The sequence below is a fragment of the Strongylocentrotus purpuratus genome, unplaced genomic scaffold (genome assembly GCF_000002235.5).
Source record: "Strongylocentrotus purpuratus isolate Spur 01 unplaced genomic scaffold, Spur_5.0 spur5_scaffold_16, whole genome shotgun sequence".
NCBI lineage: Eukaryota > Metazoa > Echinodermata > Echinoidea > Camarodonta > Strongylocentrotidae > Strongylocentrotus > Strongylocentrotus purpuratus.
This window is the reverse complement of record NW_022145601.1, coordinates 1432204-1455255: the sequence shown is the minus strand read 5'-3', so window position 1 is coordinate 1455255 and position 23052 is coordinate 1432204. Positions and strand designations below refer to the sequence as shown.

Below are 23052 nucleotides of genomic sequence, written 5' to 3'. Positions count from 1 at the left end.
GTTTCAATGCTTGAAAAAGACATTGATGAAAAGGGGCCTCACAAAGGGTTACTATATATATGCAGAGTTATACTGACGCATAATCAAGAAAGTGAAGGATTTTGTTTAATGTTAATTGCTTCATATTCAAGTTTAACTCATTTTATTGGGCAAGTGCAAACTTATTTTTCCTCATAACTTTGATTTGATGTTTGTTTTTTCCCAGACTGCTAAAAAGCATGTATGTAACTTGTAAGCTACCATGGGCCCTACGGCTTTTGGTCCTCTCCTAGGGACTCGGTAATGAGGATTAATGCCATGAGTGGATAAATGAATGTTACTCAAAGAATGTATGTAGTACAATGAAATTGTATTCTGATATATTTACACAAGATTTCAAGTGAAAATGATTTTGGCTCTAATAGGTGACTTCCAGTTATTAAGTACTTTTGCTGAACATTACTGAAATAATGTCATTTGATCGTCATTTTTGTTTATATTCCATGGAGCTCTAGTTTCTAAACAAAAACATATTTGGTAATAATATTCTTTTCTTTTATACGGAAATGTGGAATTTGGATCTAGTCTTTGAAATTCCCTCTATGTGGGATAAAGATAAAAATGTGCATGTATCTGCAGCAGGTCTTTACCATTTTGTTTATTGCTAACTTAAGACTTGTTAAATGTATTTTAATTATTACCATATATGAAACTAGTATTAAACTAACTTACCAGTGTTTTATATTTATTGTGTTGAAATATTAGGGATGCAAAAGGCTGAAAATCTTAAAAAAGAGAAAGAGGTTAAAAATATTTGTGAAACAAGGAAAGTTATTTATTTATTTTATTTTTTATTTTTGTTGTTGCAACATTTACATTTGCCGGGGAGGGGGATCCATAACCCTATAATATCCCCCAATATACATGTTTGTTTGTTTTTTACATCTAAATACTGTCCCTCCAGCATTGAATTTTACTTCCTAAACTTTTGTTTTCCTTGGATAAAGATATCTAACAGATTTACATGACATCTTTAAATCGGAGCTCTACCCAAAAGTCCAGCATTTCACAAAATGTAACTCCAGATAGAATAACCCAAATCAGACAGACAGAATACACTCACGGATGATTAGAAGTAATTAAATTATTTTATGCAAGACTCATGATACCCAGACTCTGATGATAAAAAGTGGCAAGTGCAAAGAGGTTTCATGGCATATGGAAACTTTTATATCTGTCTTGTATGGTATCATTCTTTCTTCAGTAAACATGTTCTACATATGTGGTATGAGCAGATACAATGTCATCATTTCATTCTATAGATTTACATACATGTACTTTGTTGACCAACTGCAATTCTAAACCCGTGTGTGTTTCGTATCAGATGTATTGTGACCCCCTGCCCCAAAACCGGTTATCACATTTACCACTAGTGGGAGTGCAAGCAGAACACATAAGAACATATTTGGGGGCACTATGTGACCAACCCTAGGATCTGTATGGCATTTTTTTTTTTTGGGGGGTGGGGAGGGGGAGGACGGACGCACATGATCATGTGCCCCTCCCCCCTTTCGGGAAGAGTCTGCCACTGGATGTAAATGTGGATGTACATTTTACTTCTATTAAATGGTGTGATGCTAATTTAATGTTCATGCATATTCATATTTATTAACAGAAATGCAAAATTTACAAACGTTAAGACTTTGGGGAGATAATATGTACACTCACATCATTTACAGCATCAATATTTCAACAATGTTCTTTTTTAATTGTACTAGTCATGATTTGCAACAAAGATTTTCTAGCTCTTGCTTGTTTTCTCTAAGGAGAACAGTCACTGTAATCTTTTTTTAAGTTTAAAATAATTAGAGGTGGTTGAAAACAAGATATCTAAAACATTTTCATACATATGAATAAATGTGGGATGAAGGGAATAAAATAATCATTTTAAGATTCACAAGTTAGCCAAAAAGCATTATGTTGCAATAAAGACATTTCATTTAGAAAAATATGCATAGAATTCACATTAGCAGACATAAATACATACATGTAATAATTATTATTATTTTAATTTTGATAGTTTTTTAAAGGAATTTAGGAACAGCTATGAAATTGTCTCACAATTATTTAATTATTTAAAAAACATTTGCAATGACTATTGTTTTGTTATGAATAACAGCATGCAATAAAGCAGTCATTTTGAAAATCTACAAAATAACCACTTACATATTTTTGTAAAGTCTAATGCAATGCAAAAGACTACAGAATGTTTGAAATATGTAGAGGCCCCAACTTGGGTTCACTTTGTACCAGGTGTAGTAAAATGTAGTCCATAAATACATGTATATTATAATCAGGAATTATAAATGCAGGCATGCGTTGTAGATCTTTTACCTCAAGCATTCCATTTTGAGATATATTATTCAATTGGTAAAGCAAAATATATACACATTAAATACATATCTGGTTTGTATGCTCATTATTTACAAAATATGAATAGACAAGTATACTTAAAACATTTTCCTATTTAATATATATATGGAGGATTTTTACCTTGAATAGAGTGTAGATGCTTTTAAAATTTATTAAATAGATATATGTTTCTATTTTAAATCTCTCCTGATATGACCATTTCCTATTTACAAAAAGGATTGACATTAAATAAGACTACATCATTCAAGCAGACTAATCACTGTGTTTCTAAAAATCATGACGTTCTTCTTGAGATTTCAAGCCTCTAGACAGTCTGGTTATATTCATGATCAGATTTAAACACTTTTTACAGCTTTGTTCCTTTGGAAGTTCCATAGCACTTTGAGATGCATCAAAAAAACAATACACTCCAAAACAATTGTACGTGTACCATTGAGATATTCATTATCCCACCAGCTGTCACAAAAACATTCATGAGAGCTATTGTTTATTGCAAAAAATCTCTCTTTCGCACTTCATTTTACCTGTAGGCATTTAAAAGTGAAGTTTTATAAAGATCATTGTTTTCCTGTATGGTTGCATCTATGATTCTCCAGTCAACATTTGGCTGAAGATGCAAAGGTCGAGGGTTCAAACCCCGGTGTAGCACTTGTGTCCTTTGGCAAGACGTTAATCTACATTTGCCACTCTTCACAAAAGCATTACATGGGGACAGGTAATATGGAATGTGTTCAATGATGTGAGTACCGAAGTCGGTACTCTAACTATTCTGTACAGCAGGGGTAATATTGAAACGCCTTGAGCACCATGTTTGGTGGATATGTGTGCTATAAAAATGTATAATATTATTATCTTTATTATTCTTATTTACAAAACAAAGAAAATCTGTATTATTAATGTTTCCCTTTTATAAGCTCTATACACTACCATTATGTGAGGTCATTGAACTGAGCCAGGAGATCAGAAGCTGATGGCCTCTTCTCTGGCTTCTGTTTGAAGCATGGTTCAAGGATTTTCTGAACCCTAGGATCTACAGCTGTCAAAGACTCAGGTTTACCCATCTGGCCTGTATAAATACGGGCCATCAGGGCCAGAGGATGTATCGAGTCTCCCCACAGCCGCTTCATGGAGTACAGCTCCACTAATGTACCTGCAACCGACCAAATGTCATGTTTGTTGGAGTGCCTGTAACTGGGTTCCGTTGTGCCAAGTGCCTCTGGAGGCATGAAGCACGGTGTGCCTTTCATGTTGACTGAGGATTGGGACATGAGGTTGCGGTTCTTGATGTGGGCCAGGCCCAAGTCACAGATGTAGGGACGAATTGTTGCAGATTCCACCTTACAGAATAAAAACCGCTATGTGTTATGATGGGATATATTCTCTTAGAAGTTAGGTAAAATTCAACTTGTGATAAAATACAGGACACAGGACTTTAGAGATATACAACATGAATATAAAGGATTACGTATCTTCTGTTTTTGTATAGCCTTGTATAGTGTGTATCACACAGCTTAAGATAGAATGTTTCTATGTTCTTCCTACATAGATTTAGCCTACCAGTTCCCCTCTAAAAGCCTAAGAAGAACAATTGTGTGAGAAGTACATCAATTGTTTAATTCTCCATCCATGGAATTTAATACATCAATATACTTGATTTACTTTGAAAATGGCTAGCTGTACCCATGTACTTACTAGAATATTGGCAGGCTTAATATCAAGATGCAAGATGTTACAGGCATGCATGAAGGTTACGGCTTTGAGAACGTCACGAGATATCTGAAGCTTTTTAGCCCAGTCTAGAGGAATCTGCAAATTGATTATTGATATGCAATAAGAAACAGGCTATATAAACCATGTACAGAATAATATGCAAGTATAACATGACAAACTTGGTGAGAAAAATTGAAGATATAATCTTGACATCGTCTATGTCTGGCAAAATGATGGTTTTCTAAAGCTCTGTTTCCACATAACGTGGCAAAAGAACATCCATTTCAGGCATTTTGAGTATGAAAGGATGTGTTCAAGGTTTATGGTTCATTTTATTTCTTTATTTCACAACATTTTTACATATAATAATAGAACAAAAACAGCATAAGAAAAAACAATTTAAGTGCAATTTTAAGTCAATATATAATCAAAATGAAAGAAAGTGGAGACCTTAGAAAAGCTTGGCTTGTAAGAGCAAGGTCCCCATATAACATAATCCATCAATGTTTCACTTTTTAAAATGTTTCAAAGTTATCAAAACTAAACATGATTAAATATGGGGAAAATATTTACAAAAGGGATAACTTGAAATTTGAAAAGGAGAGGATGAATATATATATATGTATGTGTGTGTGTGTGTGTGTGCAGCTATGGCCCTGTGAATGTTCCTGTGAGTTAAAAAAATTAAGGGCACTGGGGCAGGCATGTACTTTCATTGATGCAGTTTTTGTTTTTGAGAATTATGACGTCATATGTGAATGAGCCCGAACTTGCACTTACAATCATGGAACTAAAATAAAGGTTAGCAGTCTACCAATCACCTAGTTAAATGGTTCTCTCCCCAGCCCCACGTTCTCCCCCTCTCCTTCTCCGTATCTTGCTTGGCAGGACCAAGACTGCACTTGGGCATCCTCTAACTTTGGCACTTATAATGATGTTCAAATTTATCCATTTAATCAGGACAAAGTTTAGTATACATTGAAAGAAAAACGCTCCCTGCTTTGCCACCTCACCATCCACTGCATCTTCACGGACACCTTCATACCATTACCTTAAATTACTCCTATCTATTAAAGTAAAATTGCACCTTCATTCAGGGAATAACTTGGTGATGAATTTTCCAGCCACTAGCCCCTACTTCAATACGCTCTCCCTTTAGCCCCACATTTTCCTAGAAACCCTTGATTCAATTACCTCAACGTCATCCCTATCAGGGAAGATGACGGTGTGTAAACTTGGTCCTTCAATGAACTGCATTACCAGGAAGGCCTCTTTTCCCTGGTATCCTAGAGCCATCATCTGAACGATGTTAGGATGACATGCCCGTCTTAATGGAGAGAAAAGTATGGAGGAGAAAGAAAGTTTGATGATCATATCACATCCCAAATATCTCTGGTCAACAAAGCTAAGTCCTGAGTAAACACATACGTAATACCCTACCAGGTTAGGAATGACAATTTAACAATAATATTCTGCATTTTTGTATAGCTTAATGTGTCGATCCCGCCACTTTGCAGACATGTCTCTATCATGGTCAGCGATTGAAGCTTGTTTCCAAATAATGGATGTACATTCTGACCACTATGACTTTCAAGTTACATATCATTCACAAGTGTTTAGATCAAATAATTAAAAAAAAAAGAAAAACTAACACTCTAGATTTTCCTTTTCGACCTTTAATTTTTGTTTTACAATTCCCCAAGGTAATTTTGTGCCATTTTGTTGGTCATGTGCCACATTCTACTTCTACTTCTATGGCAATACTCATCAACGCCTGTTCAGCACCTAGATGAGGGTAAAGCATAGAGTTGTTATATACAGCTCTATGCGGTACAGTTCCTGAAAAGAGAACTAAATTGTTTCAAGAGCCACCTTGGAATGCTCCAAAGAAGGCAGTTCAACGATGATCTGAGGTAGCTCGTCCCAGTCCTAAAGTGTCCTGGGGAAATAGCTTAATTTGTAAGTGTCCATTGAAGAGCCTAGTCTCATGTATCGTTGTTGTTGACTCCTCCTTATAGTTCGCTCCCTCGGTTTGATGTATTCCGGTAGTGGTATCGCAATTTTGTTATGACCATCAATTTCTTTAAAACAAAATTAAACACAAGCCTATCCTAGCAACAAATGCGGGATGGTAATATATCTGGATACCTGTGTATTGCGACTTCCTTCTCGATTTCATCTTTTCTGCTACCCATGATGGAGATCTTTTTGACTGCCACTGGAGTCCCTCTCCATGAGGCTCGATGGACCACTCCAAACTGCCCCTTCCCAACCACAGGACCCATGTCTAAGTCAGAGACTTCAATTTTGTGCACAAGATCAAAGACTGAAATGAGAATAAAATGAGAGAAATATTATATCATACATTATACACAATCTTTTTAAATATATAAATCAATATCAATATATACAATCTAATTTGTTTTTATGTCTATTAGCTAAATTTATTGTACAGCTAATATCACATCATGATAATGTACACAATTGTATATGTCATCTTTCAAAAGACTTAGGTTATTATCTTCCCAGATTTGGCTCCAGCATCCATTGCATCGTCCTTTCGAGGGACCCCTACCGCATACCCATTTCTTACATCTGGGTCAAGTGTCTCAAATGTAGATGAATACCTTGCAAATGTGCAGCAGCGATTCGAACCCCTAACCTTGTGGTTCACATTCTGTAGAATTATCCACTATACCTCTATTACATATTGCATACTACTAGTGCATAATTTAGTGCATAATCATACTGGCTTATTGGTGCTCAGACATTTTTACACTGTTTATAGCAAAGCAATCTAAGTAACTTGCACTCAATTTTATCAGATATCAGTTAAGATTTAGGTATAAAGTGGCTCAGTGCTGAGCTGGTGGGATTTGAACCACAAATCTTTGAGAGCTATGGTCTGGTTATTTATCCTCAACAGCTCTACAGTACATACCGCATTATGACAAAACATCAATTTGCCCTTTCAATAGTGGTTTGAGACTTTCACTCTAGCTTTAGCTTTGGCAGTTTTTATCAGTGCACAGTGCATTTCAAGCAAAGATATCAAATGACAATCCTCTTCCTATAGAACTCTTTTTACTTCGCACTATGCATGCGCTACACATGTAAAATCAAGAAATCTATTTTCATAAACAACTTAAATACTTCAAACCTACTTCACTTTAAAATGTCCTTTAACAAAAATTAGTGGCAAACAAACAAAAGCAAGGATGGTATTCTTCCAGATGTAAATGAAGCAGTTTTAGGGTGATGTGCATAGAGCGCACTGTATATTATATTTCCTGGTCCAACGTTGGTGACCCCAGTACATGAAGGTCTACAAACATTTTCCATTTAATTGGCAACCCAACCCAAAGATCAGAGAAAAGGAATGTAAAAAGTATGCAAAAGATCCTACCAATAATAACGAGAGTAATGACTGTTTGAAATATGGGATCACTAACCGAGTCCAAATACCAAATTGGTGACTTGATCCCTGGATTGTGACGTAGAACGCTCCCGTTTGTACAGAAATCTCACTCTTTTCTAGTTTTCCCTTAGTGCCTGCTCCCCTGCAGCACTACTCAAAATATGTTATTGATAGCATAATAATTATAGGTTCTCTAAAGGTAAAAGACCCATTTTGGTCTATATTTTTGAAGATCTTTAAAAATATCATTTTGTGTGTTAGAACAAATTTGAATAGCACATACTTTAAGTAATTGCAACTTTCAAAAATTGATAATTTTTATCATTTTATTGTCCGATTTTATTCAAACTTTCGCCATTTAGCTTCTCTGATTTTTTTGCTTTCTTCTAGAGTAGTTAGTGCTATCAATGTTGGATTTCCCTTTAATAACTACATATATCAATCTGAATATATAAGGACCAACACATGCACTCTGTCTCCATGAGCACAGTGAAACCAGCAATCTTAAAGGCTCATTCACATACAAAGCGGTAAACCGTGGAATTTTTTGCTAAAGGATTGTCAAAAGGGGATGAAAAAAGGTAACTGCATTTAACCGAGTACACATACATGTAATCAATTGTTTGTCTGTTAAAAATGACACTAATATGTAAGCAGTATGCTCTGAAAAAAGTGATAAACCGGTTTACAACACCATATGATGACATGTAGGCCTTAACCACACTATACGATTTTCCTGCGATTCGATTTTCATACAAAGGGCGGTTATGATAGCTATGGAAATCTAAAGAACCATTTTACGTTTGTTTTATTTCCTTTCCGAGAACATAAAGGAGTATAACGATAACAAAGAATACAAGAAAAAGGAATTACAATAATAAATACAATAACATTTTTAAAAGCCATCAACTAATTCCTGAGGATTACCAAACGAAAATGAGTTTCTGTAGAAGGCTCTCCTCATTAGTTGGTGGTATAATACATAGCTATACACAAATATACCTTAGTTACAGAAGATATATATATATATATATAATCAAATACGATTAAAATGAAAAAGACAAATTACGATATCATTAATCTTAAATAATCACCATGCCAGCCGATACTTACAAGCAGCATCTAAAATATTCATACGTTGTACAGGTCGTATGAGTGAAAACTTTAGGTTCTAAATAATGATAAGAATATTAACCAGGATTTTAGTTAATTTAACTCTTCAAGTCGGTATAACAAGCTGAAACGGCCTCAAATTGTTGAACTGCTGGTCTGATGTTACTACGATTCTGAGTCGATTTAGCTTTTCCCCTCGAAGGAAGCATGTAAACCCCTAAAATTTTGATTTTATTAATGATATGACAAGTCAGGTCCTTGGTAATTAAGATTTTAAATGTTTAAACGTTCGTAAAAAATGCTATCACAAATCGGATCGTAGGCAGATGGCGTAGTGTGCAGCAGGCTCAATTTGTTTATTTCATATGTAGATGTTTACCTTCAATTTTTGGCTTGTCAGATTTCTTTTGGTTTCCTGCTGGGTATTCAGCTCCACTCTCAGCCGAGTCCTGTCTTATTCGTTTTGGAGAGCCTTCATCAGTGACGCTCAGACCACCGTTACGCTTTACGATAATATCATCATCGACAACACTGATGGAGTTACTGCTCTTCTTCATATCCTCGTCTTCTCCAAGGTCCTCCCATGATGACATATCATCAGGTCTGAAAAAGGTTTTGATAAAATTTGCAATTAGTGAAGAATATTTAATTTTTAGTACACTAGATTCATGAATGGCGAGGGTTCAAGTTCAAATGTTAATAATAATAATAATATTTAATAATGCAAGGTGACAGGAGAGGATTATTATTTAAGATCATTTAGATGAGAAATGAAGACAGGATCCAACAAAATGGTATAGGGTGAGATGTGAATATGGCATTAACCAACTAAAACGAAAACAAAAATAGTGATTAAAAAATGTAATAGAACAAATAAAATGTATGATGAGACTAGAAAGAATGTGATTGGCCAAGAAAGAATTTAAGAGAGGTATGAAGAGCATCATGTAGCTAGAATAGTTTGCTTGGCATTACACACAAAATAAGAACAATAAAAATGACATTATTTTAACTTATATGATTTTCGACATCCAATTTTTTTTTTTTTATATAACACACAAATAATCCCCCTGTGCCACACTGGATTTAATAATCCAGTGCAAGATGTATCTGTACTGGCGTTACAAGGGTCGTCCTGGAGCTTTTTAATACTAGAAATGGGTTATTTTGCACAAAGCAATAATTATGTCAATTTTTGCATATTGTTTTGTGCAAAATTGTATAATGTGGCGAAGCAAGCGATTGTGCAAACAGGCAAAGAAGGCAAGCAAAGTGTTAAGGGTATTGACTTACATCTTTTCACGGGCGATCTTCTTCAAAGTCTTCTTCAGCTCAGCATTCCTGATGTAATATAGCGGTGTTCGACATTTGACATTCTCTAGGTCTATGGACGCTCCTTTAAGAACCATGTAGCAGAGTGCAGCAGCAGCACTGTTATCAACTCCACAATCTCTAAAACGTTTTCGAATCTGGGAGAAAGTACAGAGCATCAAGTAAATTAAACTTTGCTCAAATGTGGAGTGAATTGGTTTTTTTAATTAGAAAACCAAGTTAGGATACCTGAAAATCAGAAAATATAGGACCACTGGTTATTATTAGGGGAAAGAACAAGTAGCTTCAAAATAGATGTTTATGGAAATTCATCCAATCATTAAGTATCAAAATTATAGAACAAAAATATTATCACAAGATCTTTCATTTGATGATTAGATGGAGTCAGTTGCTATTAGTGAATGTGTATGAACTCTATCAGTCGAACGGAATGTTGCTTTTGAACTTCTTCATTTTAATGGTGGCAGCGGTGGGATACTGAGAAATCCTAGCAATAAAAATGACTGGTGACTCATATTATTCATTAAGATTAGTGATAGCAGTGGGAAATTAACCCTAGCGATTAAAATGATGGGTCTCACAGTATCTTTGTCTGGAATATCACATTGATATCATTCATCCTATATATACATGTCTCTCCATTATGGAAGTCAAATCAAAATAATCAAGCCATGAAAGTGACTGCAAGTGTCTGAAACTCTTTCATTAACATTGCGTGCTCTGCCTGGAATATTTCACAGTACCAAATAGCATTCCTCCTTATCCATCTCTCCATTAGGGTAATCATCTTACATCAGCGCCCAACTAAGCTATCTAAATAAATTACATTTACAGTATGTTTTGTTCTTTAAAAGTTATGGTATAAGTACTGTCATTGACAACTATCATATCAATAAACTTCAATAGCAACAAAATAAATTTAGGCATTTGTGTACAAATACAACATTAATTAATACCTAAATAGCTCACGTAAAACATATTTGTTAAGTTTAGAATGAAAAATGCACACACGAATTGTATTGTATTTCATGAAATACGTGAACCAATATTTTTAGTTTGGGGGAATATAATCTCTGTATCAAATTTATCTCTATTATTAAACACCAGGGCTACTACGATGAGACACTCTTCCTCTTTTCCCTTGGCACACACACACGTAGTCATACCTTCCTCAGTGTAGGAGTGTCTTTGATATTACTTGGATGATGCGCAGCAGTGCTGCCAAGGAGGTGCAGGGCAGTGTTATCATCTTCACCTTTAAGATTGATATCAGCACCCTGTGACACCAGAAACTCCATGCAACGGGATTGTCCTTTATGAGCAGCAAGGTGTAGTGCTGTATCTCCTTGCACGTTCCTAGCGTTCAGATCCAACCCATGATCCTTACATCGGCACAAATATACAACTTTCATTATTTGATCATTGTAATAGGATAAACAAGTTTCATCCTTATCTAAATAAGAGCTTGATTGAGCTTAATTGGTTAATTAGGTATCATGTGATATTTGATTTAACGTTAATAGACTCGTGGAAGACTGTTCGACATGCTTCACACCTTGCCTACAAGAACTGTGTGGCCCCTGATTTAGGCAAATGGGAATAAGACAATTTAGTAGTCATCTTGTTAAAACAGGAGTTTTACATTGCACAATGTACGTGTCTCTTGCATTGATAGCCTACACCAGCTTGTACTAGACAACTAAAGTTGACTTTCAGGTACATGTATCTTTACACATTCACCATACCATAACAAATATAGCTATTCACCTGTCATATATCAAATGAAATCCATTACATTTTAAAATTAGAAGTACATAAACACTGGAAAATTAAAAGAAGCTGCATGTAGATGGAACAAATATTTTTTCTAAGACAATTAAATTGGCTTTCACGTTTCATACTTATCTTGTAGCTTACTGAGAAATAAAGGTACGTAAAGTCTTACCTTTAATCAAAACGCATAATTGTTGAAAATCGTAACTTTATAGCAAAGGCATCAAATAACATTAAATAACTGTTTCCATTGCAAGATCAATCTATACTGGTATTAAGAGGGGTGCCATGGAGCAAATCAAGACCGGAAGTGGGTACAAAGAAAGCAACAGAAGTGTTAAATTCAACATTTTGCTAGCCTAGGGAACTCTGAGAGTCTTAGTGAATTACCTTTACAGACATAACAACCTTCATGACTTCTACATGGTTATTGATTGCACCGATATGCAGTATGGTGTCACCTTCATCTGTTACATCATCAATAGGTCCAGGAATACTCTTTGCAACTAATTCAGCAGCTCTAAAATGTATAATAAAAGGAAACTAAATATTTAAGATCAGACAAGAAATTATAATCATGAATTCAAGCTGATGGTTGTTATCTCTTTTCTAACGATCGTTGCTATACATGTACATACGTGACCACACCCTTCCCCAGGCTCCTTGCATGTTAATCAAGATAACTTTTCAAATGGATTTGCCTCTTTTCAGAAAGAGTACGATGGCTATTGTACAACACCTGCTTTGACAACCATCATTTAGCAGTCAATTTATAATAATAACTGAATTTTTACATGTACTTTCAGCCCCAGACCTGAAAAACCTAATATACTTCATATTAACCCTAAACGTAACCTAAAAATAGAATCATAAACCATCGCTTTGACCAAGCAAAGACTAGGAAAAATGTCCCCAGAGCTTAGCAAACTCAGAACAAATCAAAACCTAACTCTTGGCCACATCACAAACCTGGCTCAATCAAGAAGAGATGTAACGATGCCTGCCTGTGCTTGACTGACACAATGGAGTTGATGCTTCACATGGAACAAACATAACGGATACTTACCGATGGTGTGATATCATATTCAAAGGTCAAACCATGATACATACGAACATACATATTGATATTTATATAGCGCCTTTACATAAACAAGCTCATAAGCAGAATTAAAAAACAACCCTCTATTTTTCATACATTAAAGAACTTTTTCCAGACAAAGAAGGTTAGAAATGGGCTCTAAATAAAGCCCTATATGGGCGCTTATCGAGTACGAATTTACAAAAAGTATCTTATTTTTCTGAAAACAGGTACAAACACATTGCTTGCGTGCGATCATTGTGACAATATGACCCCTTTTTCATGAAATGTCATGCTCTTTCAAACATACTTACACCGCTGAAAATCAACCCTTTTTTGCATGAAATTCAAGATCAGTATGAGGGGATACGACCGGGGGAGTACTTACTCTGGTCTGTCCATGAAAGCTGCCAACTGTAGAGCTGTGAACTTTCTCTTGTTAACCAGAGTCACATCCAGGTCTGGAACTTGTACCAATAATTCAGTGACATCTACCCTGCTCCCGATTATAGTGTCATGGAGGGGAGTATCTTTCTCTGTATCCTTATATCAAATTAAAGGAATTTATGTAACATTAATGTCATATTTTCATACGATTTTTGTACGATAGGCATTCCAATCAACTACAATATCATGTTGAGTAAACGCTTTCATTTACCTATCGCCAAATTAAGTAATTGAATTCATGCATGTAATAGTTGTATTCTTAAGAGATATTAACTCCTCCCATACAATTTAATTTCACCTGCGTGTACAGTTTTTAGCTCTATGTCTTCTGTATTTGTATCAAAGTAGGAACCATATATCTTTCATGGTTTGAAAATCACAATCTCCATCAATCTTCATGGGCTACCCATTGTTTCAATAAACATGTGTTATTGATTCTAAAATATCTGTTTTACTCAAAACTAAGGGCAATTTATATTAACAATGGAATTTTTAAATTGCATGTAACATTCATAATACTCGTTCAGTTTTCGACATGTTTGAATGTGTTATCAATGTACTTTCATGGAATGTACTTTTTACTCTGTAAGTTGAACTACTTCAGCTCAAATAAACTGCATGTTCGATGATCTTTTTAAAATCTTAATAAACTAATACTACCCCAGAGGACAATGAATCCCACCTGGGGCAATTTGCTTCTTTTAAAATACTTCTTTCTCAATATCTTAAATAACTTTACCTTTTAATTTGCATTTACCCAATCATTGCAATTTTATATAATCATGTTGACGTTGCTGATCTTTTGTATGAATAATTTTGTACATGCATGGTTGTGGTCATCCAGTTAACAAAGTCTGTATGGACTATACCTCTCATTAATCCATACAATATACCTTTATCTTGGCATCCCAGTACACCGATAGCCATGAGACCGACAGCCAATGACACCAATGTCCTACAAGAACGACAGCCCACAACACCGACAATATCAATTTGGCCAACCATCAAAAAGGTTGTGGGCTGTCAGTCTCAAGGGCCTTAAGGAATCTTTTAGAAGGTTCACTAGACTTGACATTGTGAGTCTTGTGGGCTGTTGGTCTCACGTGTTGGCCGTCTTGTCTGTTGTCTATTTCATAGGCTGCAGCCCTCTTTATTGGGTCACTCTCACATCTATAATAATAATAATGGCCAAGTTCATACATACCTGTACATTAACATCACATCCATGATTAATCAAGACCCTTGCACAGTCAACAAACCCCCTCACAGCTGCTTCATGGATCGCTCTCCGTCCTTTATCATTACCTCTGTTTATATTCGCTCCTTTACCAATCAAATACTTTGCGATAGCTGGTTCATCTCTGTGGTATGGTTTAAAAATAAAACACATATTTACATAGAGAGGGTTCTGTACTAAAAGTAATAATAAAAAGAAGGAGAAGAAGAAAAACGAAATAAAAAAAAAAACATTTATATACGCTCAATATTAAGTTTCTTAGTACAGTACTATACCCTGGCATTATAGCTGAGCTACCCTAATAATGCACTCCCGGAAAATATTCCTTACCGGGTACCATTTACATCACATGGGTGGAGGGTAGGAAACATAGATTAATATTTTGCCAAAGGACATCAGTGGGCTGCGGCAGGACTTAGAACCATGTGATCTACTAGACGTACCCACTAAGGATGATAATTCTACAGGGCTTTGGCTGTACATTGTATATCACATCAGACATGTTTCTGTCAAGATTGCAAGGTACATGCTCCAATCTGTCTGCAGTAACTTCCTACACTATTCCTAACTACAACCCTCAAACACACACTATACCTAGCCCTAACCTAAGCCTTACCTAAAACCCAAACACAACCCTAACCCCTTAGGTCTCGTTCAGATATGACCTGGAAAACTGCAGCGTCTTTTTACGATGACATGAAGTGTAATACGCCTCACCTTTCTGTGTCTTTATGTATAACAAAGAGCTCGCTGAATATGCACAGTACCTTAGTGCCCACATTTTCCATACATCGATGTACAAAAAAACCTCAGCGTTTGTTTTCTTTGCGGCGAGCCTTAACCCTTTACATTCGACAAGAAATCGCCAGAGCAATTGTCACCATAGCGATTGTTGCTGGAGCAAATGTCAGATGCCTGCCACATGACCTACCCTCCGACAGAGTAATGAAGCGGAGTGTCCCCATCATCATCCGTGATTTCTATCTCAGCCCCTGACTCCAGAAGTGCCTGGACTACTTCAAGATGACCATAGGCAGCTGCGCTGTGTAGGGCAGTCTTCCCATCTATTTTTGAATTTGCCTGTGATATAATAATCATGATGATACAGAGTTTTTTTTAACCTACGGTAGCCTCATTAATATCTATAAGGCTCTCCCCTATGTCCCTGCGATTAATATAAAAAATTATAATAATAAGATATTTCTATACCGCAAATTGCATGTTTGCCTCATACGGTTTAAAAGGAAAATAGTTGAAAGTAAAGGAAACAGAATATTTATTTATAAAAATTGCATCAATCAATTCAATTAACATTAAAACTTTGTAAATGAAAAAGATACATGTACATAATAACACATCACTTACACCCAAAATACAACTAGCTCATAAATTAATAGTGTCCTACGTTAATCTACAAAAATATAAAAGGCAAAGGTCAAAAGGGCTATTCAAGAACAAGACTTTAATGAGATGTGCTTTTAGCATTGTTTTACATGTATTTAAAAAACTAGCATTGCGAATTTGAAGGGGGAGATTGTTCCAAAGAAATGCACCTGCATAGATGAAAGAATGTTGACCGTATTGTTTGTAAGAATAGTGTGAGACCGAGAGAGGAGCGATTGAGAAGCAGATCGCAAATATTAGCCATACGCATTACCCATATAATATACTTGGCTTGAGAGGGAAGAATTTGGTTAAAAACCATGTCCAAGGCTGCAAACATTGAGCAAGGATCAAACTTGGACTTTTCATATATGTATGATAGTCATGAGCCTTCACCAATATACCACGATGCTTGCCTCTAAAGGATGTGATGTGCAAAAAGATACATTCCGTATCTATGAAGCAGCTTAGAAGTATGTATTAAAGTTGCTATAACAAAACTACTACTGGGTTCTACAATGTACATGCAAAAGTTCAACTCCGTATTGAAAGATATTTTGGAAAACATGAAAATGTCAAGTGCATGACACTGTCATGAAATTCGTGAGTGGGCAAGATTCACAAAAGTTTAATGCCTTGAAAGTGTTTCGATTTACAGTTTTAAAGTAAAATGGGATTACCTTTTCTGGTGATATTGATAGAATCTCCACGACACGTTCAACATTGCCTCTCTTAGCAGCCTTAATCAGTTGAGATTCTTCCTCTCCTTCACCTGAATCACTATCGGATGAGCTGCCAGCTGCCAGCTGTGATAGCAAGGCCTTGAGCATTTTAGTTCGTCCACGTCCATCTGGATTAGTAATAGAAGATACTAATAATAACAATATTATTATTTGTATGATACGAAATACTGCGTTCCTAAGCACTTGACATTGTAATTATTATTATATACCAGAGTCATTGGATTCGGTTGCTAACCCCCACATTAATAATAACGATAATACATTATATTTATAAAGCGCTTGATAATAATTTTTCTAAGCGCAAGAAAAAGATGAGGGGAAAAGGAAGGAAAAGTATTGAAGTAAATAGCAAAGAAGAATATGACATTACACAAAATAATGAATACATCGGTATTAATTAAATTATAGATAAACCAGATATGGACTTAGAGTTATAATATACAAAGTGGAATGTGAAAATGCAACTTACAATAACCTGGTTTTATTACATTACCTCCGTCACCCCCTTCGCCTGAATCTGTCCCGAGTAGTGATAGCAAGACTTTGTGGATTTCAGTTTGTCCACTTCCATCTGGATCAGTAATAGAAGATACCAATCATCACAATATTAAGATTTGTATCATGGTACTTAATACTACGTTTCTAAGCACTTTACATTGTAATTATTATTATCTACCAGAGTCATACGATTCGGTTGCTAATCCCCACATTACAGTGCGCACACTCTGCTCCCTGGGGAGTATTTCAGCCAGGCATCATTTTGCAAGTTCATATGTCAATCCAAACACATTGAAATTCACTTCCTTCCGGGTAACCATTTAACACCAGGATGGAGAGTGGCAAATGTAGATTAATATCTTGCCAAAGGACATCATTGATAACATGTTTTATGAAACAGGGTCCAAGGTTCTCGCCAGAAGATAATAGCCTTGGTGCTAATATCAAACATGGGGGACTACAGCGAAAGTTGTCAAGGAAAAATTGTCTCTGACAAGGTTAGCAGCAAGGTTATTCAATATCCCAACCAACCTAGCTTGAGGCCTATAGATTCAGCACTCTGCTTGTCATCATCTGATGAGTTCTTCTTGACGAGGATCAAGGAACAGGGATGCCATGACCACATTTTCTCCAAACCAATCAATCGCACCCGGCTGTTGTACTGTGAATCAACGTTCATCACCGTCCCTTCCATTCCTAGATACTGGAAATAGACATGAAGTAATGTTTAATAATCCATTTTGCACATAGTGAAACATCCTTAAAAAGAACACTCTTACATCAAAATCCCAAGGCTTTATCCTCTTCAAACCGATCAATCATACCTAGCTATTATGAGGTTCATCATTGTCCCTTCTATTCCTAGATACTAAAATAGAAACGGAATATCGAGACTGAAACAGAGTTGATGTAACATCTAATATATAAACAGAGAATGTTAGAGAGTATCCAATTCGATGAGTAACTCTCATGTGACACTCGTAATCACAAGGGTGCAATATACATATATTTTGTTTTTGGAGAAAGGCTACAGAATTATTAAATACAAGTTTTTGCTACCAGTCTTCCAAGAAAACCAAAGTTGAATATAATAATCATTTATAATACAAGATTTGAAACCCCATAGTTCACTTAAAAACATACTCTCATTAAAAGAAGCTATTAAACTGGTCCAACTCTTTGTATTATGTATTTTATTGTATTTGATCCGTAGTGATATAGGATAACATATTAACAATTTAATCCTGGGTCCCAAAGAGTTTCCTAGAAAGACCACAAATCGACTTTCAGAAATATGGTAAGACCTTCCTATGCCGTAATCACCAGTGGCTCCCCGTGTAGTAACCATACTTTCTCATGAAAAACCACCGGACGTTATGTATCCCAAAATAACAACAGTTGAAACTAGTTTGAAACTGATTTTTTATTTTTGCCTAAAATGAATGGTCAGCTTTGATTGATTGCAATCATGATCATGACATATTTTAAATGTCATGTGACATACTGATTGATCCTGAAAGATTTGTATTCTTAGTTACCGCCAGTTCGATGGTATTTCATTATTTTGTTTCCAGCACATGCATTGCATGCATCGTGTAATTATTAATGCAATAATCATCGACAGTATCATAACCTATGAAGCTACAGTAGAGTCATAAATTTGGTACAAACATGTATTAAACATTTGTGAGGTAGTTTGCAACAATAGAATCAGTCCATTCATTAGATTTTTTTGCTTTTGGCAATTCCTTTCATAAGTAACATTATCGAAAAAGGGTGAGGTTTTACATTTAGTTTTCTTCTCCGGTTCATGCCAAGCCCAAACAAAGTGGGGCTCTATTACTGGTCCCGGACTTGGTACTTTATGGGCACATAAAGTGTTAACAAGTCACACAGAACTTCATATTGTTTAAAAGTTTGGTTTGACTGACCTTTTCCATGCCATCCACCCATCCATTTTGACTGTTTTTTTGAAGATTCATCACAAACTTTAAGTCTTTATTGATCTGCACACGGTCTCCCTTACCTAGCCTAGGAACCTGGAAATATATGGAGAATGGAGAAAACGATGAAAATGATACACTGTTTTAGAGAGAGAATAAAGAGAGAGAGAGAGAGATTGTGTATCAGATATGGAGAGTTACAGTGAGTTAACATGAAAACTTAAAGGCCCACTGTACTAATCGTAGCTACTTGCTTCCTCTATATAGAAAACAATGCCTAATCGGTCCCCCATTATCCTCTTTTTCTTATGTTAATTGAGAGCTGAGTTGATGAGATAACCACCTGTCAGTGACCTTCCTGGGTGGTGTAATTCCTCCTGGACAAACTAGTACAGACGGCTTTTAATACAAATAAATATCCGGCAGATGTGAAATTACATGTAGGAAGGAAAAATAAGGTGAAGTTCAATTTGAGCAAACGTAAATAAATAGAATATGTATAGACTATAGATCATGTACGTCCCTCAATTCAAGAAACATATTAATAGTCATCATCAATACTATTTCACTTATTTATGTACGTTTCAATAGACCCCTTTTACACTACACTACATGTTTAATGCAATGTATTGCATCGATTTATTTTACTATTGACTTTCTCCATGGCATTTCTCTAATCAAAGTTCAGACGATGATGCTCCTAAAGATTTTCTGGCAACTTTTGCGTAGGGCTAGTTAGAGTTGGTTTTAGGGTTGGGATTAGCAATAGTGTTGGGTCAGAGGGTGAAGTTAGAAATTACTGCAGAGCAATTGTCGCAAGAGCAAGTGACGTTCAACTTCAGACCATACCTTGTTCAGTACATTTGGATGGAAGGTGAAAGGTTGTTCTTTTCTCTCAGCGTAAGTGACCTCTGCGTTCTCGCTTGAGTTGATACCAGTAACCTTGGCAACCTTTCCAAACAGCTAAAAGGGTAAAGAGTGTGAACAGAAGATCAATGGAATTAGAAGATATTCCAAGTGATCACGATCATTAAATATATCATTTTATAACAGCAACCCTATTCTGCTCTGTATGTTACAGTATATACACATAATCATATATATGTATTCATATATTTTTTGGGGTACTTTACGTGTACTTTATATAGCTATTGGTGTTTGTTTTTGTGTATAATCTTTTGTATCACATACAGGCTGTATAGCCGACTTTACTAATGTTATTCAAAACACCTCTGTAACACAAATAATGTGTTCTGTTGCAAATAGATAGTTCGTTTATATTAGTTTGTTAAACATTTGTTTGCTTACTTGTTTTTAGTTATCTTTGCATTCATTTATTCGGTCTCAGTTTATTTTGTACTTGTTAACATTTCCTTTACTTAAATTTACATGTTAAAAAGTTGTTTACGCATTTTCTATTTTATTTTATGGCTTTTTCTTGTCTGCGTACATTTGTTGTATGTTTGTTTATCTAATCATTTGTATTTGTATCATGCTACTCACATTTCCCATTGCTGGTAACCACTCTCGCCCACCCATCTGTTGCATGATATGCAATGTTTCCCTGTCCAGAGTAATAGCTACCAGATCTCCAACCTTCAAACCAACCTCTTTACCTGTTATCAAAACAACCACATCAATGAAGTTGAGAGGTTGGACATTATAAATAAATAGAATTCTTAAATTGAAGAGCTATGTCAAAAGAACTTGAAGTTCAAAGTTGATATTGTTTGTTTTACCAAATAATCAACAAAAGTTAATTACATCATAATAAATGCAAAAATCGAAAGCCAGTTAAAAATATAAGAGATTAAGAGCTTTTAAATGATATGTATTTGCAATGATAAATAATTCCATATAATTTTCCTTCCTTAAAGAGCATAATAAACCGAACTTAGCAGCCATTTACATATTTTGTAATAATTCTACTACAGAGTGTCTGAAATTGATCTTGAGTGACTTCTTGAACATGGTTTTGGTGTGATATTTAAAAAAAAAGGTAGCATGAGCTTTCCAATGGTGTACATATAATCGAAAAAAAATTAATACTAAGTAATTAAGTAAATAAGTAATTTTAGATCCAAAAGCTTGTTTTTTATTTTCTCAGCAACACTCTGTATAGCAAATCACTATTTATTATAATACATCAACATGGTATATAATAAGAGGATGAACCATAATAACAATGAAATAAAGGAGATGAACACGGAGGATGACAGATAAAGTACTAGTTTTTAGAAGAAAGAGTGATGATGATCAAAATGATAATGCTGTTGATGATGATGATGATGATGAAGCTGATAAAGATGATGATGATCACGACGATAATGATGATAATAATGGTACTGCTGATGATTATGATTCTAATGATTATGACAGGTTCTGATACCAATACCTGTTACAGTGATGAAGATTTTCATTAAGATAAGGGTGATGGAATGTAGACAACAGGTAGAGCGGAAAACACGTGTGTAATCCAAAATTAAAAAGTGAATAGAGAAAAAAAAGAAATAGAGCAGCCAATATTGTGGGAAAAAGGACGAACTGCTTGATACAATACCTAAAACAGGGAGATGTGTAGCATAGTAAGCTATCCCTGTTCCTGCCGTGGTGCATTTCAGATCCATTTTCCCATCAAATCCAACTCTATGAGTAGTGACCAGTTTAGACTGAGTCCAGCAAACAGTGACGCCTGATCGTGGCCTTTCAGAGAAGGGACATATCTCAAGAACAGTCCCACCGGCATCTGAATCATCGAGAGGATATTCAATCACTCCACGTTTTTAGACAGAATATTTACAAAAGCTAAACAAAATGAAGTATTGTTAATCAATAACTCAATAATTACCAGACATAACATGATACTACAGGTATATGTCAACTTTATTACTAAATGTAAGCCAAACATTCTAATTATTTATTGATCAGGGGCATTTCTGTGGGGATACGTGTACTTCATTTGTTTAAATACTCACAGTGGCTACCACAAATTTACCTGAATAATAAATCTTCAAGTCCATTAACTCTTTATATATATCAAAAATACCCCCTTCCCCCCTTGTACCACATTCTATTTATCATGGGAGAAATATACAAAAGGCTTTAAAATCAAAAACTTTTTTACAAGGTTACAAGAGTTATCGTGGAGCTAATTAAGACAATAAATTACACAAAGCAATCCTTCCATCAATTGGTGTTTACTGTTTTGTGCAAAATTGCACGTGTGGCAAACAAGCACTCATGGACAAAGGCTAAAAGAAAACAACGACAGTGTTCATATCTGACCAAAGGGCCCATATGGTTGGGCTAAGAAAATGAAATCATTCAATCCTAAATTCCATTCCTGCTAAGCTAAAGTTTATAATGATTTATAATCATGCTTTTTAAACAAGTTACTAAAATCACAAATTTACAGGCATTGTATTAGCAAAAAGGCAAACCGAAAATGTAAGGGAAATAAAAGGACAAATTATAAAAAGAACTTCATACCATCTTCTTGCCAATTCTTCCCTTTACGGACTTCTGCCTGTGGACACAGCCCTCTGGAAACTGTCTTCGCTTTTCCAAATCTTGGTGTCACTTGTGTCCTAAGGAAACAAACAAATCTTTTTTTAATTTTTTTTTAAGAGAAATGTATGAAGCTAGTAGAACAATCAGATTGTGTGGACTTTACTCATTTAAATACATCAAAAGAGGTAAAGTACATTTTGAGACAGTTCCAACTCAAATTGTTTTGAGTCAAAAGTTTGCCAGCAGGGGTTAAAACAAGGTTAGTAAGGGCATAGTTATAATTGATTTTTTTTCCTTTATGACTAAAAAGGTCCTTTATAGTAAGACTTAGAAACAACACTGAATACCTTGACATCACAATCTTTACATGAATTATGACATCATCACTCAAATCGACTGGATCTCATCACGTACACCCTGGGGTGGGAGGGGCTTATCTACCTATCTTTCATTTT

At 35.3% G+C, this 23052-nt stretch overlaps 1 protein-coding gene across 1 annotated transcript in view; it reads right to left on the bottom strand.

The window, feature by feature from the left end:
* Positions 1 to 1518: 1518 nt before the first annotated feature.
* The window catches only part of LOC100892428 (E3 ubiquitin-protein ligase MIB2), a 28679-nt gene continuing 7145 nt past the window's right edge, over positions 1519 to 23052 (bottom strand). Inside the window, exons 4-22 of the mRNA XM_030987633.1 lie at positions 22577 to 22674; positions 21648 to 21833; positions 20591 to 20703; positions 19937 to 20050; positions 19076 to 19183; positions 17676 to 17847; positions 17140 to 17217; positions 16526 to 16753; positions 15452 to 15584; positions 14488 to 14644; positions 13225 to 13379; positions 12149 to 12278; positions 11152 to 11367; positions 9947 to 10122; positions 9033 to 9256; positions 6271 to 6448; positions 5317 to 5449; positions 4105 to 4218; positions 1519 to 3749 (exon numbers count right to left, since the gene is read on the bottom strand). Of these exons, the coding sequence (XP_030843493.1) occupies positions 3342 to 3749; positions 4105 to 4218; positions 5317 to 5449; positions 6271 to 6448; positions 9033 to 9256; positions 9947 to 10122; positions 11152 to 11367; positions 12149 to 12278; positions 13225 to 13379; positions 14488 to 14644; positions 15452 to 15584; positions 16526 to 16753; positions 17140 to 17217; positions 17676 to 17847; positions 19076 to 19183; positions 19937 to 20050; positions 20591 to 20703; positions 21648 to 21833; positions 22577 to 22674 (3121 nt within the window). The 3' untranslated portion in view covers positions 1519 to 3341. The remainder of the gene's footprint in view (positions 3750 to 4104; positions 4219 to 5316; positions 5450 to 6270; positions 6449 to 9032; positions 9257 to 9946; positions 10123 to 11151; positions 11368 to 12148; positions 12279 to 13224; positions 13380 to 14487; positions 14645 to 15451; positions 15585 to 16525; positions 16754 to 17139; positions 17218 to 17675; positions 17848 to 19075; positions 19184 to 19936; positions 20051 to 20590; positions 20704 to 21647; positions 21834 to 22576; positions 22675 to 23052) is intronic.